This window comes from Petaurus breviceps, unplaced genomic scaffold, assembly GCF_028583685.1.
Source record: "Petaurus breviceps papuanus isolate PSGF00001 unplaced genomic scaffold, PetGlider_PUasm1.0 90823, whole genome shotgun sequence".
NCBI classification, from domain to species: Eukaryota; Metazoa; Chordata; class Mammalia; order Diprotodontia; family Petauridae; genus Petaurus; species Petaurus breviceps.
In genome coordinates this window covers 20,411,717-20,427,778 of record NW_027187352.1, presented here as the reverse complement: position 1 = coordinate 20,427,778, position 16,062 = coordinate 20,411,717, and the positions used below count along the sequence as shown (strand labels likewise).

The following is a 16,062-nucleotide window of genomic DNA, read 5'->3' as shown; positions in this document are numbered from 1 at the left end:
ATTTCATAAAAGGAGATCCTCTTTATAACATGAGTATCAGGTTGGGTGTGGAATGATCTTCCTGAGCCAGTGCAAAGGCATCCTCAGTAACACAGACAGGGACTTGAGCTTAGAATTGTGTGGGGGCCCCAGCAGGCCTGGAGGGAGGCCATGCTACTCTTTGTTGCACGAACTATGCCTCTGGCAACCAACCTGGAGAAAGCATCACTTTCCCTAGAATTTTCAGGGCCTTTGGAGGCGCAGGGTGTTCCTATTGGTTTAGTTTTTGACAACAGATTTGGCTTCCTGGAAAGAAAGAAAGAAGGCAGGAGGGAAAAGAAAGAGAAAGGAATACAGAGAATGTCTGTAACAACAGTGCTGTATTTGAATGTGCTCACAAAAAAGTAACAATAAAACACATTGGAATGACACCCTGAGGGGCAAGTAGAAGGACTATCACTATGTAACTCCTTAAATTTTTCTTTCTTCACTGCCATACATTCACGAAGTGCTGGAGTGGTAGCCGTGGCAGCTAAGAGTAAAAAAAAAAAATGTAAATAGAAAATAAGAAATCCGTGTCTCAGTTACAAATAGTGATTATTCATATTTTAAAGCATTAGCCATTGCATTAACCTGATCAACCTTGGATTCCCTCATTTAAAAAAAAGTATCTGATATAGTCCATGTCCCAGGGCACATTGGTAAAAGAGACAGAACTACATTAAAAGTCTTACTGCGTGTACTTTCCTAATGCACCATCCAAGCATTTTCACCATAAGGGTCAGGAAATGAAAGAACAATGTGTGGACAAATTAAGCAAATACAGTCCCTGTGAAGCACAGAAATTTATCTAAGAAAGATAATTTCTATTCAGTAAGTCAATTTGTCCATCCCCAAACAAGGCATTATTTTGGCTACGATGTCTGCCTTGTACTGCTCCCATTGTTTCTTGGAATTTAATTAACTTCACATGATACTAATGAAAAGAGATGATAAATTCTGGATGAAAATCTTGTTGGGGAAGGGGATTGTGAAGGGAAAGTCAGTAACTCCTTCCTGTGCTTAGTGACTATCAATTGGGAACCAATGGTAGCTTAGGCTAAATATGGTAGGCCCATTGGCACTGAGGGTGTTGTTCCAGTTAAAATTCAGTTAAGTGGCAAGAACTGAATGAAATGGTACAAACATACCTTTGCCTGCTCTGAGGCAACTGGAAGATGAGCAGTGCTATGCTGGTATGGTATATGGGAAGGAATCAGTTCTAATTTAAAGAGAAGTCTGAGGACCTAGGTTCAACTCTTGCCTAAAACAAACATTCACTCTATGACTTTGGGCAAATTGCTTAATCTTCTTGGGTCTCAATTTCCTCACTTGTAAATGAGGGGTGAGGGAAAAAAATCAGATGACCGTTGAGGTCCCTTCCAGCTCTAAATCTATGATTCTAGTTTCTATTAAATTATATTTGAATGTACGTATAAATACTACATATAAACATTTTTTTTTACCTTTTCATTTCTTTAAGGACTAACAAAAAGAATGCCTCAAGTTCAACATACCATCACCACATCCCCCCTCTAGTCCTTTCACTCATTGGGGAGGCTGAGAATGAACTGATACCATTAGGGAACTGGACCTAACATGCTTGAATACCATAATGTAGGTGGGATACACACTTGCATGAATTTATATCTCCTTATGTTAAGTATTTAATATAAGCTAATGAAAATCTAGATGGATCAAACCCAAAGTCCTTGGAAAACTTCAAAATTAATTTAGCACATGAACTGAAAAAAACAAACCCAACCCTATGCCTTTATTTCTATCAAAAGATATGTCTTTGAATTGCTCACATGATGTGATACACGAATCAGCTTTCCAAACAGTAAAGTCAGCCATCTTGTAATTTTAGGGATTTAAGATAAACACTACAATACCCACTCTAGGCAAACACATGTACACATGCAGACATATACATAGATATCCACACAGACACTGCATAGTCAGCCACACTCATACACACACACACTCACATGTGAACATCCAAACACACACACGCACACACTCTAATGACAAAGTCTGGCCTTTCCTAAAAATAAGTATGATGAAGACCATTAAGTGCTGCTGGGGAGAAACATTCTTTTCACCCCTCCCGACAATCCACATAGTTTCCTTTAATCCAATAGCAAATCTGTGCGTATTTAAGTGGGGTGATGCGAACAGCCACATTGAAATCCTGTGGCGAGCCATTCATGTCTACCCACTGGTGTCCTGAAAAGATCCCAATGATTTTGCGCTCCCATTTCTGCTGCTGTCTCTTCCACATCCTCACATACACTCCTGACCCGCTAGCTCCAGGCTGGGCATCACACTGCTGGTAGAGGAGGTCATATGTCTCATCTTTGACATCACAGAAGCGGTACACCAGATTTCCTGGCCGATCATTGTCATAGCCAGAGAAATGGATTCGGCCACCAGGCAGGTGCTTGGCAGGAGGGCTCACCCCAATCTTCATGAATTTTCTCTTATGGGGTTTTTTGAGCTCTAAAAGAGCATAGTCATAGTCCATCCCAATGTCATTGGCATTCCCTTTGATCCAACCCTTGGGGACATGGGTGCGTTTTACTCGAATCCATTGAAATTTCATTTTGTCAGGGATGGCCGAGTTGGAGACATTGGTGGTCCGACTGCTGTCTTTCACCTTGGGCCTCAGGAAGCCCACTCGAAGTTTCTGGGCCCCCTTCACATAGGTTTTGCCATCATGGACACAGTGGGCAGCAGTGAGAACATGTTTCTCAGCTACCAGGGTGCCAGTGCAACCAGTTGACAGCTTCACAGATGTTGAGAATGGATAATTCAACAAGAAATCCTTGCCAAAGATGCTGAATCTGCTGTCATAACCATAAATCTGTCGCTTCATTCGAGACCGGCCCCTGGACTCTGTCTCACTTCGCTGGACATAAATGCCAACCTCTGTCTCTGTGCGGCTGCCATTGGCATACAGTGTTTCATAAGACAAGTATTGTTTGACTTCTTCATATGTTGGCAGAGGTGAACCCTTGTGACACTGGGGCCCACAGGAAGACGACACTTCCAATTTGGCTTCAGCAACAAACTCTGGCTTGTCTAAATTGTGGGTGGATTGGGGCAAGATGATGGGGACTCGGTAAGCTGGCCAAGTAGGCTTCCAGTGAGTACTGTAAGGGATTACCTCCTTGATGGCACAAAGGAGGAAGAGGAGGAGTGTTGGCATGATGGCCATGCTGAGCACTGCTCTGTGGAGACAGACAAAAAGGGAGGTTAGTAGGGCAAGTGGTTCCAAGTTCATTGATTGTTTAAAGGACCAGGCAACATGCTTTACATTATTTATAAAGCTTTAAAAAAAAAATCCCTACTCTGGGGGCGGCTAGGTGGTGAAGTGAGTAGAGAGCTGGCCCTGGAGTCAGGAGGACCTGAGTTCGGATCCGGCCTCAGACACTTAAAACACACACACAAAAACCTAGCCGTGTGACCTTGGGCAACTTACTTAACCCCAATTGCCCTCCAAAAAGCAAAAAAGCAGAAACAAAAACAAAATCCCTACTCTGGAATCAGGGTACAGAGAGCAGGCTTTAGATGATACAATGCAAGGACTTGACCTCAGAGATATTCACAGGGCTGGTTGTCCCCGCTGAAATGTAAGCTTCTTCCTTTCTATGATTCAGATGCTGCTAATGACTTGCTGTAGCAGGGCTCCTTGAAAACATTCCTTAGACCCTTACTGAACTGTGGATCTTGTCTCAACTCTGACACCATTAATTCTAAGAGGCTTCCATGTACTGTGATGTGAGATGTGAGATCTCTCCATTTTCTAAGGCAATGTAATTCATTCAACAAGCACTATAGTTATTTACCATGTTCCAGCGCTGCACCAGGCACTAGGGAAATAAAAATCAATACAAAGTGACTGCCTTCAGAGATCTTTTTTTTTTTTTTTTGCTTTTTGGAGGGGGGAAGGCAGGGCAGTTGGGGTTAAGTGACTTGCCCAAGGTCACATGGCTAGTAAGTGTTAAGCGTCTGAGGCTGGATTTGAACTCAGGTCCTCCTGACTCCAGGGCCAGTGCTCTATTCACTGTGCCACCTAGCCACCCCTCAGAGATCTTATAATTTAATGCACTGGGGCAAAGGAAAGGCACACAAGTAACTGGGGTGAGAAGAAAAGCATGACAATAGGCAGGAAAAATCCAGTCATTGCACTATGAGAAATCTGAGAACAAGATCATTTCTACTGCGGTGGGCGGGAAGCGCGCTATTAGAGAAGGCATCACGGAGGACAGAGTAGCCGATAAGGAACAAGAAAAAACGGAGGTTGGGGAATGGTGGCAAGATCACTGGCTTGGTAACCAGAGGACCTGGGCCTGACTCCAGGCTCCGCTGCCGTGTGAACTTAAACTAGGAACCACATCTCTGGGTCTCAGTTTTCTCATCTGTAAAATAAGGTAGTTGTACTAGATTACTTCTTATGTCCCAATCAGCTCTAAACCCTAAGATCGTATTTCTCTTTACTGCCCATCCTCCTCCCTCCATGAAATAAATGTCTATTGCATTACCCTAGAGAATGGATTCCCAACCATATTGTGATGAGACTCTACCTGAAATGCGTTTCCTCCTCATCTCAATCTGTCAAAATCCTTTTGGTAATCCAGTGAAATTCCATGTACATGCCTTTATTTTAGGGTTTGTTTTTTTTTTTTTGCTTTTTGGAAGACAATTAGGGTTAAGTGACTTGCCCAAGGTCACATGGCTAGTAAGTGTTAAGTGTCTGAGGCTGGATTTGAACTTAGGACCTCCTGACTCCAGGGCCAGTGCTCTATTCACTGCACCACCTAGCTACCCCTATGTCTGTGCCTTTAGATTGTCCGTCTCCCTGTTCCTGGAACGTTCTCTCTCCTTCCTTTCTACTCTGGGAATCCTTTATTTCCTTCAAGATTCAGCTCAAGTACCATTTTCTACATGAAGCTCTTCCTTATCCCTGACCCCAACTCCCCTCCCCTCACACCTGGATCGTATACACATGTAAACCATATATAGTATGTATACATATTGTGTGTATCTATAAGTATGGGTATATATACATATACATACATACATATAGTTTCCCTGGCTAGATTATAAGGTCCTTGGGGCAGGAACTGCTTCACTTTTGTCTGCCTATCTCCCATGCCTAGTATAGTACTTGGCACAGAGAAGATCCTTAACAAGGGTTCCTAGATGGTACAGTGGAGAGAGCTCTGGGCCTTAAGTCAGGAAGACCTGAGTTCAAATCCATCCTCAGACACATAGTATATCAAGTAATATGTTTTTTTTTTCAGTTTCCTCATCCGTAAAATGGGGATAATGATATAGTTCCTGCCTTCCAGAGTTATTGTAAGGATGAAATAATATTTATAAAGCACTTAGCACAGTGCCTAGCACGTAGTAGGTACCATAGATATGTAAGGTATTTTTATCATGAAATGCTGGTTGATTGAATGGAGCTATTGCAGAGAGCAGCAACAGGCTGGGAATACTTTGAAGCTGAGCTTTGAGGTAAATCCAGATACGTGAGTTAGAGAAGCCTGGAGGCTTCCTTTTCCAGGTCCCACTTCGAGGCCACCTCCTCCATGCTGAAAATATTCTCTCTTTCCCAGTGCCCTATGTCTAGATTTCTTCTTTGCTTCAATTTCTTTCTATCTTATTCTTATTTAGATACATATCCTATCTGTTCTCTCTCCTCCCCTCCCATTAGATTATACACTACTTAAGGTATTTCTGATACCCAAGAATGCCTAGCACATAATAGGTACTACATGGATAATCTTGAGATTAGGATAAGAAGAAGGGAGTTTGGGCACCTCAATTAGAAGTAGTCAGGATGGGTGGGAGGTGAGATGGGGCAACAAAGACAATAAAACCCCCTTCAGACAGACTCTTGCCTATGGAAGCATTCCAGTAACATTTACCCTGGAAGTTCCTTTCTGCAAAGACTCCTGGAATGCTATGGAGAGGGGATGTGGCCGAGAGGGATGGTGACAGAGTACCCTGTGATCTCATTAACAGGTCTATAGTTCTACCAGGTTAAGCTTTGCTTCTCATTGGTTAAGGACCCTTACCTTAGGATTTTGGAACAATTTTGATGGTGATATCTGCTTCTCTTGGGGAAGGAGAATAAATGTCTTAATGATTAGGGGTAGGCTATAGCAAAAGAGAATTGTCAATGGTCCATTTGTTCAGATTCCATCAGCAGGGCATTGTGGGAGCAAGCATTTCCCATGGAACTTCATTCTTGGCCAGCTGCAATGACCAATGACCTCATGAATGCCAAGGATGATGACTTTTTCTCCTCTTCCTCCTCCTCCTTCTCCTCCTCAATATCTCTAAAGCATTTGACATGGATGATCACCTTCTCTGGGGTACTCTCTCCTCTCTAGGTTTTTTGTGACATTGCTCTCTTGGTTCTTCTACCTTTGTAACTGTTCCTTTTTAATCCCCTTTGCTAGATCATCACCCATGATCACCCTTTAATTGTGGATATACATCAAGTCTTCCTCCTGGGCTCTGATCTTCTCTCTCTAGGTTTTCTCTCTTGGTCACCTTATCAGCTTCCATGGGTTGAATGAATATGTCTGTACTGATGAATCCTGGATCTACATCTCCTAAATAAATCTTTTCTGAGACTAGGGTGCAACTTCAACTGCCTCCTGGACATTTGAAGCTAAACATACAATGGCTATCTCAAATTCAACAGGTCCAAGGTAGAACTCACCATCATCCCCTTTAAACCTACCTGTTTATCAATCACCTTTATTACTTTGTGAAACCATCATTCTTTCAGTCACCCATGTTTTCAACCTTACTGTCATCCTTGACTCCTTAGACTCACTCATGACATACATTCAATCATTTGACAAATGTTATCATTTCTACTTATACTTGGGGAAGTTAGGTGGCATAGTGGATTGAGTTCTAGGTCTAAAGTCAAGAAGTCTTGAGTTCAAATTTGACCTTGGATACTTTTTAGCTGTGTGACCCTGGGCAAGTCACTTGACCTCTGTTTGCCTTAGTGTCCTCATGGGGATAATAACAATACCTATACTTAGCAAAGTACCTGACACATAGTAATCACTATATAAAAGTTAGCTAATTATTATTATTACACCATCTCTCATATATGTCAATTTCTCATATAGCCACTATCCCAAATTAATTGTCGTCATGACTTCTCAGGACTACTGAAATATCCTCCTAATTTATCTCCCTGACTCATGTCTCTCCTTAATCTAATATATGCTCTGCAAAATTATCCAAGTAATTTTCCTAAAGTACAAGTCTGTCTATATCACACCCCTATTCACTAAACTCCAGTCACTCTCTAATTACAGGATCAAATACATACTCTTTTATGGAACACTTAAAGTTCTTCATAACTTTGCCCCCAAATAACTTTCCAGCCTTGTTACATGTGGAATTTTTAGAATTTCCTACTTCCTCACTTTTGCCTTTTAGAAACCCAAGTTTCCTCCAAGGGTCATCTTAAATGCTACTTTCTAGGAAAGTCTTTATTGATGCCCCCTCTTCCATTACCTTGTTTCTCCTTTATATACATAGACATACACACATATATACATGTATACACACAAACACACACACATGTTGTCTTCCCTGGCTAAATTTTAAACTCCTTAAGGGTAGAAGGGTTTCATTTTTGTCTTTGTATTCTCAGTATCTAGCACATAGTAGGTACTGTATAAATGATCCAATATTCAAGAAGGGATTGTTATGGTTTATCTTTCATTCTCTAAGAGGATCAAGGACATCATGAGGGTGCTGTCTTGACTTCCAAGTGAAGTGGATTTAAGTGAGGCAGAAGAATAACCGCTAGCAAATAAATCCAAAATCCACCAAAGGCTGAAAAGGATGAGTTAGGGCTATATTGTATGGAAATTCCTCCGTCATATCCAGTTTTACCTTGGAACTTTTTAAAAGGTCAAAAAAATCCACCAATAAAAGTGCTAAGGAAGTTTGAACTGGGAAGATGCTCGAAAAAATCCATGCTAAAAATTTTTGTTGTTCTTCAGTCATATCTGAATCTTCGTGACTCCACTTGGTGTTTTCTTGACCAAGATACTGGAGTGGTTTACCATTTCCTGCTCCAGCTCATTTTACGAATGAAGAAACTGAGGCAAACGGGGTTAAGTGACTTGCCCAGGGTCACATAGTCAATAATGTCTGAGGCCAGATTTGAACTCAGGTCTTCCTGACTTCAGGCCTGGTGCTCTATCCACTGTACCACCTAGCTGTTCTAGCTGCCAAAAATGAGTTTATAATAAAAAAATTCTTTTGTGTATATAGAGTGCTTTGCAGATTACAAAGCACTTTCTCTTATAGCTCTGTCATGCAGGTAGTATGAACATAATTTTCCTTATTTTACAGATGAAGAAACTGAGGAAAAAGAGAGGTCAAGTGACATGTACTATATCAAACAATTAGTAAGTAGAAGAGAAAAGACCCCACCTCAGGGCTTCTGAGAAATCCAGGGTTCTTCCTATTCTTCCACCTTTAACTAAAGCTATTTAGTGAACTAATACTCCATTATCAGGCATTTTAACACCTTTAGGATATAATCTCACACTGATTAATTATAATTTAATTAATTGTAATCTGATTGATTATACTTCAGTAGATCTGTGATCTTTTTATGTGTGAGATAAAAATTCCTGTAGATTATTTTCATCTTGTATTTGTTTGATATATATCTTGTAATTCTGTGGGAATGTAGTGTAGTGTCCCAGAAGAATAGATATACTTCTTGAGGGCAAAGACTTTCCCACCTTTGTTTTTGTAGTACCAGTTTCTAACACAAAGGATCTTAGAATCATAGTTTTGGAGCTGGAAGGGACCTTATTGTCTTCTAGTCCAGAGCTTAAATTTTTGCCACACAAGACCCATTTTCAAGTGGGTAATGTTTGTTGGCATTGCGTGGCCTGAGGGCATTTGCAAAGTGAATGTGATTTGTGTTCTGAACCAGGGTTGAAGGGAAGTTGCCTGATTCAACATGGGCAAGTGCTACCAGAAACACCTCAGATTCATTGTGTTTGATTTTGAATTAATTTTTTGGTCCTTGTGAATTCAGAAACCATTTACTGTTGCCAAATTTTTTGTGACCCTATGGGGTTGTGACCCACAGTTTAAGAAGTACAGTGACAGTTCCTCATTTCACAGATGAGGAAGCTGAAGTGATGTGCTGAAGGTCACATGATTTATAAGTGGCAGATGCAGGATCCAGACCCCTGAGCCAGAATCCAACACTCTTCTCACTGGACCAAACTGCTTCTCCAACATCTTTAAGTCTCAGTAAACGCCTGTTGACTGAGAACATCTCATCCTGCGTTACTCAACCATTCAATCAATCAAAAACATTGATTATGCATCCACCTTGTGCTAGTCAATAAGGATACAAATAGGAAGAAACTTTCATTCCAACAGAGTTAAGAGATATACATATGTGTGCATATGTCTATGTATGTAACTGGCACCTGATGAATGTGTAGACCTTATAAGCTTGTTCTCTCTCTTTTTTTTTTTGCTTTTTTGGAGGGCAATTGGGGTTGTGACTTGCCCAAGGTCATATGGCTAGTTTTTTTTTGTGTGTGTGTGTGTTAAGTGTCTGAGGCTGTATTTGAACTCAGGTACTCCTGACTCCAGGACAGGTGCTCTATTCACTGTGCCACCCAGCCTCCCCAAGCTTCTTCTGCTGATGTAACTTGTATATATGTTACATGTACACACAGAATAAATTCAAATCGATAAAAAGAAGTTAAATATAAGATAGTCAGGGAGGGAGAAAACTAGCAGTTTTATCTAAGTGGAAATTCTTCAAAAAAGGATCTCTGATATTCTGGGGACCTTTTCCTATGGATGCTGTCTTATATGCAGGTCTTATATGTGTCCTGACTCTTGCTACCTGACCAATTCACCTCCCCTTCAAGTTGCCCAAGTCCCTGAAGATGTCTTTTATACCTCTTCTGGTGTGTAAGCCATCACTGATAGCATGCTGTAGCATACTTAACACCCACAAGGCATTTGCCTTTCCATTGCCTTTTGGTTGACTATAATTCAGTAGATACTTCTCAAGGTAATCCTCACGAATACAGAAGAAATTCATTTGAAATATGTAATTATTAAATTAACCAGAAGCTTGGCTGATGTTCACCTTTGTGTAGCTAATGAAAAACAGGCTACTAAGCAAATTAATAGACAGATATTGAACAAGGGAACATCAAATTTTTTTGAAGGCCAAGGTCATAGACTTTAAAAGCCCCAGTTTATACACATACACATAAACACACACATGAAATTAACTAGGAATTTGCAAATTTGCAACTAGAAATCTACAAGTTTATTATACCACATTCTTCTATATTCACTGTAGCATAGTAGGTTGGACTGATTTCTTATTGAAATACCATGGTAGCACATTTTTTACTGGTTCCAGTCACCATTTAAATTTGCATCTGATTAAACTGAATTTCTTTAGGAATAGACTTTAATTTACTCTCCCTCACTTCAGGCTGCCCTTCTACCCAATAATCTGGTTTCTAGTATTGTTTTTGCCACTAGCTATCTGTGAGATTATGGATAAATTGATTTACATTTAGGACTCAATTTTCTCATTTGTAAAATAAGGGGATTGGACCCAGAGGTGGGGATCCTGCAATGAAACCCTTTAGGTCCTCAAGTGCAGTGTTTTGTGAATTATGGAATCAGTCAAATGGTACTTCTCTAGTGGGCCACATGTGGCCTCAAGGCTGCAGCTTCCCTCCCTTGGTAGATACTCTGACCATCCTTACTGCTTAAATATTTAAGTTCAGATGAGGGGCTTATCTTTCTTTTTGGTTACTTTGCCTCTCCCCTAACCTCTTAATATGGAACCCCCCCCAATATAGACTGACTAATTCCCCCCCCCATAATTTATAGTTTTGGAGTGTTGCCTGGGGCAACAGAGAGGTGAAGCCATTTGTCCATAGTCACACAAATAGTATCAGGACTGGAACTAAAGTCTTTCTAATTCCAAACTCCACCATCTATTCATACTGCTTCTTAAATGACCCAATCAGCCCCTCAAAGCTAAGGCAGAAGGTCATTAGTCCCAAACATGGGTCTAACTGGTGCATCAAAGGCCAACAGGTTTGATATTTTCTATGTTTAATATTTACACTATTAATTTTCTTAGCAGCCTTTCCCCCTACAAATATCTGGATTTATTTCTAGGGGAATTTCTTCTGGTTGTAGGGAATTTATTACAATTGGTATTAATAGCCATTCAACTTCTTTCTGGGTTTTTAATTTCATCTCCCAACAAACCACTCACAAGTACCCTAGAACATGCCAAGGGTCGGCTTTGTCCTTGATCTCTACACTCCTGGTTGGTTACATAGTCACTTTGTTTACAAACATAGTCTATCTTGCCCTTTGCAGCCTTGGATGGTTTACTCAGCACTAACTCAGCAGGATTATGGAGGGTGGAGGCAGCAGGAAAAAGGAAAGTTTACATTGTTAACTGATCCTACACTGCGGGTGATCTGGCTTCCTCAATTTGTCCAGAAAACCTGCAGATTTCATCCAGAAGAGGGCAGCTTTCAGGAATGTGAAGGGAGGTTATGCTTAGATATGCCTAGGAAAACGTATTTTAGGGAAAATGATTTATCTGTCTCTGTCTACTCTAGGATTTCCCCAAATTGATTCATTCCTGCCCTCAAAGCCCCTTGTAACACACTGATACTCATTGTGACTAACACACACACACAAACACACACACACACACACATACTACAAAGAAGGCTGAATTTAGAGTAAGAGGAGCTTTGCCATTTACTATCTTGCATAACATTTGAATGACCAGAGACATGGTTTGGGCCCTTAGTTTCCTCCTCTGAGAAAAAAGAGAAAAAAAAAGAGGTGACTCCTAAAATCCCTTCTAGCTCTACATATCTTCTTTCCCTCAGGTACTCACACATCAATTATTGTTATAATAGTAACAGTTCATACATAACGGCTGCCTTATAGTTTATGAAGTTCTCCTCTCACAGCACTCTATCAAGTATTACCAATATTTTATAGATGGGGAAACTGAGGCTCAGATCATGCCCCATTGTTAGTGTCCCCTGTTCCCCCCCAACTTCCCATAACTTTTTATTCATTTTGTATCTATATTCTACTTTCTGGATTTAGGAGGATCTGTGGTATCTTCTCAGTCAAATCTAAACTTTTGGCAGGCAAGAATTGTCTCACTTTTGAATTTGTATCCCTAGGCTTGACACAGAGCTTGTACTTTTAAAGTTTGTTGATTAATCAGAAAGCCAAAAGGGACAAGAACAGGGACCGGACCTGTGATCTCACAGATATAAGTTAGATCACCAGGTGAGGAAACTCTTTCTACCTTCTTGGCAATTTTGAATCTTAGCTGCCTAGCACGGAAGTTAAGTGGCTTGCCCACAGTCAACACAGTTAGCAGTGCCAGAATTGTAACAACAACAACAAAAAAGGACTCCAATCCCACTGTTCCTAGGTAAGTCAACAGGGGACAAATGACCATTGTTTTCATTTTAATTAACTTTAGGTAGACTTACTTTTCCACTTATAAAAGTTTATACTAATATAAAATAAGCTTTAAACAGGATTGTAATAACCATATTTCCAATTCTAGCATCAAAGTGGCCACTCGTGAGTTAAAGAAAATAAGAGAGACTAAAGGGATGCTTATGAATGAATCATCTTATAGCAAAGGAAAGCATGTTTTATAGAAAGAATGGCAATTTCCAAATCTTATGACCAATCTATCCAAGTTTTCCCGAAGAAAACTGTGGTCTGTGTGGTTTCATTTCCAAGTCCAAGGCTTTGCCAGAAATAGTTACTTGATATACATACATGCACACTCCAATGTTTCTCACTAAGTACTTTCATACAACACTTTATAATGACAAAGGAGAAGCAACATGGAAAATTTAGCTAAGCAAACATTTTCTCAATTCAACATCCTATACTACAGAAAATTTTCTAGTTTTATAAATCTGACTCATTTAACATGTGTAACTGTGACAGCATCACAGAATGATAGATTTAGAGGTGGAAGGGACCTTACAAGTATGGTCCAATCCTCTCATTATATAGATGAGGAAACTGAGGTCTAGAGAGAGTAAATGGCCAATGTCACACAGGTTCAGGCTTTGAACCTAAAGCCTTGAATTTTAGAGCCAGCGATTATTCTACTGTATGACACAATTCTGTCCCTTTTATACTTGTACTCAAGGAGGATCAAGGATTTCTGCAGATTGGGAAACTCCCCCCATTTACTGCAATTCTCTATGACTTCATAAATAAATCTTAGGGAATTGCCTTAGGCACACAGAGGTTAAGAGACTTGCCTTGGTCTCACTGGCCTTACAGTGTTACTTTATAGTGGGGATTAATTGGGATAGTAACCATAAGAATGGGGACTATCAGCTGGGACTATTCCCTCCTGTCTCTGCAATCTTACTCTCTCAGCATCCTGATGGGAACTTTTTTAAAAGTCCAGTCAGTTTACTTGCTTGAAATCATAGCAAAGAAGGAATGTTTCTTTGGGAATAACAACTTCTCCAAATTATACAATAACCAGCTATATAATACAGATAACCAGTAACAAAAACCAGTTATACAATACAGATTCATGGAAGTCCAAGCCTGAGGGCAACATCTGAGAGCAAACCTAGCTGCCACAACACAGACCTCTTCTGTGCCAAGTACTTAGGGAAATGAGTTAGCCTCCTTCCAATGGCAAACAAGTAGTGGAGAGAAAATTTACTGCTTAGTAAGAGTTTTCTAATTGTGCACCTTATAATGTGCTGTAACCACTGTAAAAACAGTACTTACTGAAAGAAACAGTGTAAAATTTTGTAAAGACAAATGTTGTGGTTATAGTTTGGAAAGATGAAGAAAGTTTTTCCATGGGGTCTGAAGCCAGGGGCATAGACCAGTTAGTTAAAAAGCAGGCTAGCTCCAAAAGCAAATACCTGAAATGAACAAGACCAGGGAGAGAGGCTTATTCTCATTTTCCTGAGTCAGAGAACCTGTTAAAGGAAAGCTGAACCAACCATGGAATGGTTTAAGAATAGCAGAAAGTCTAGCACAGGGAAATACAGAATTTTAATGAATGATAGTGAATGGCAAGATCTTACTTCCTTTGTGCCAAAGAGGAGGCTCAATGCATGACTCAATTTTGAGGACCCAGCCGGTAGGAAAAAACTAGAGACTATAAAACTTATTCACAGGTAAGACCCCAAGAAAATGTCTCCCAGGAGTCAAAGGGAGTTTTGCATGAACTCAGACTGAAGCCTTTCATCCTTGGGGCATACAAAAATCAATGAGCTAGAAAACCTGACACCTACTAGTGGTGGACTGGGTTCCGGCAGCAGCAGCTTGCTGGGACACACACTAATGGGCATTTTGGCACATACTCTAGAGAGGACAAAATGCATTCATATTCTGAATTGAACCGGATAAGCAGTGGAATGTTCCCAAAATGAGATATATAGTTGTCCTATTGCTTCTGAGTTTGGGGAAGGAAAAAAAAAGTTTTCATAAGCCATGAAAGACGGCACCAAATTATTTGGCTTTATGAAAGGTGCGACACAATTTAAAACTATAGTGTATCTATAGTCAGGAAGCTAAAGTTTTTACAACTATGTTGACTCTCTTAGATGATTTGGTAAGGTGGCCTGCCTCCCCTCCCCTAACAAATATACTCTATTTTAAATTCACACTTTGAACTTACTAGGTGAAGGGGAAGGTCAGTACTGTTACAGACAAATGTACACAAATGCTATCCTTAAAAAAAAATACATGATTAATAAGAGCTATGGGAAGAGTGTGAGCTTTTGGGCTGCTGCTGAGTCTGACTGGAAAAAAGAAATGCAAGTTCTTTTCTTCCCTCATAGTTGTTCCCTACAAGCTAAAAAGGTTACTCTGACATTGGCATATCTCCTCAAGAATTTAAAGGCTCAGAGGTACTTTCGAGCTCTAGGACCTCAGGGTACAACAATCTCATACATCAACATTGCTCCTTTATGAGCAGGCAGACTTTTCACCAGCTGCAGGGGCTGCTTCTAAAGTCTCATGGGTGTCACCCAATGGGAAATAAAACAAACATGATTTTTATCAGTTGCTTTCTCAGGAGATAATCGACCAGAGCCTATTTGTATTTCTAAACAGAGCACTTCAGGAGGACGTCCAGCTCCTTTAAAGTCTCTCTCCACTGCTTCCCCTTTGCTCTCCTGCTTTCTATTTAAAAGTTAACCCATGAGAAATGGTTACAGCCGAAAGAAAAAAAAATCTTCTCTTCCAGAAACTGTTGATAATATGTTGACAGGAGGTCTTGATGGAAGGAAACCAAAGCCTCAATTTTTCTTCTACTAGGGTGTGTTCACAATCTTGTGCCTGAGAGTTAAACATTAATTTCCACTCATAGATCCACAGCACTTTGTAAAAATAAGCACTTGCACACAGGCACAGGCGCGAGGGCGAGCACGCGCACACACACACGCACACACACACACACACACACACACTCAGGAAAGGGAGCAAAATCAAAGGAGAAAAAGTGTATTTTTGAAAGCATTCACCCACTTACACCTTGACCTCAACAGACTTCCCCTAATGTCAGCTGTCTTTTTCCACTCTCAAGTAGAACGATCATCCTCGGGATTATTTCTCAAATCCTGCTGCATATTTCATTGAATCCTAGACTGTTTGAACTGGAAAGGGCCTCAGAGATCTACTCCAAAACTCCTCCCTCCATATCACAGAAGAGGAAACTGAGGCGGTGTGTGTGTGTGTGTGTGTATAAATCCCGTGCCATGCCTTGTCCAAGGTCACACAACAAGTCAGCGGCAGAGAAGCCTAGATCTCAGATACCCTTCCTATCACCTAGTCTAGAACTATTTCCACTGGACCACTCTGTCTCTGTCCAGGACAAGTTTCCACTTCACCCATACAAAAAAGTAAGCACACAAATTTCCCCTCCCCCCTCCC

General features: G+C 40.6%; 1 protein-coding gene across 3 annotated transcripts in view; it reads right to left on the bottom strand.

The window, feature by feature from the left end:
- Positions 1 to 340: 340 nt before the first annotated feature.
- Positions 341 to 16,062, bottom strand: part of PRSS23 (serine protease 23) — a 17,238-nt gene continuing 1,516 nt past the window's right edge. For 2 of the 3 annotated variants that reach the window (XM_069071036.1, XM_069071037.1), the window contains exon 2: positions 341 to 3,251. In XM_069071036.1, coding sequence (XP_068927137.1) covers positions 2,120 to 3,251 — 1,132 coding nt within the window. In that variant the 3' untranslated portion in view covers positions 341 to 2,119. The remainder of the gene's footprint in view (positions 3,252 to 16,062) is intronic. The other variant, XM_069071038.1, reaches the window with a different exon arrangement.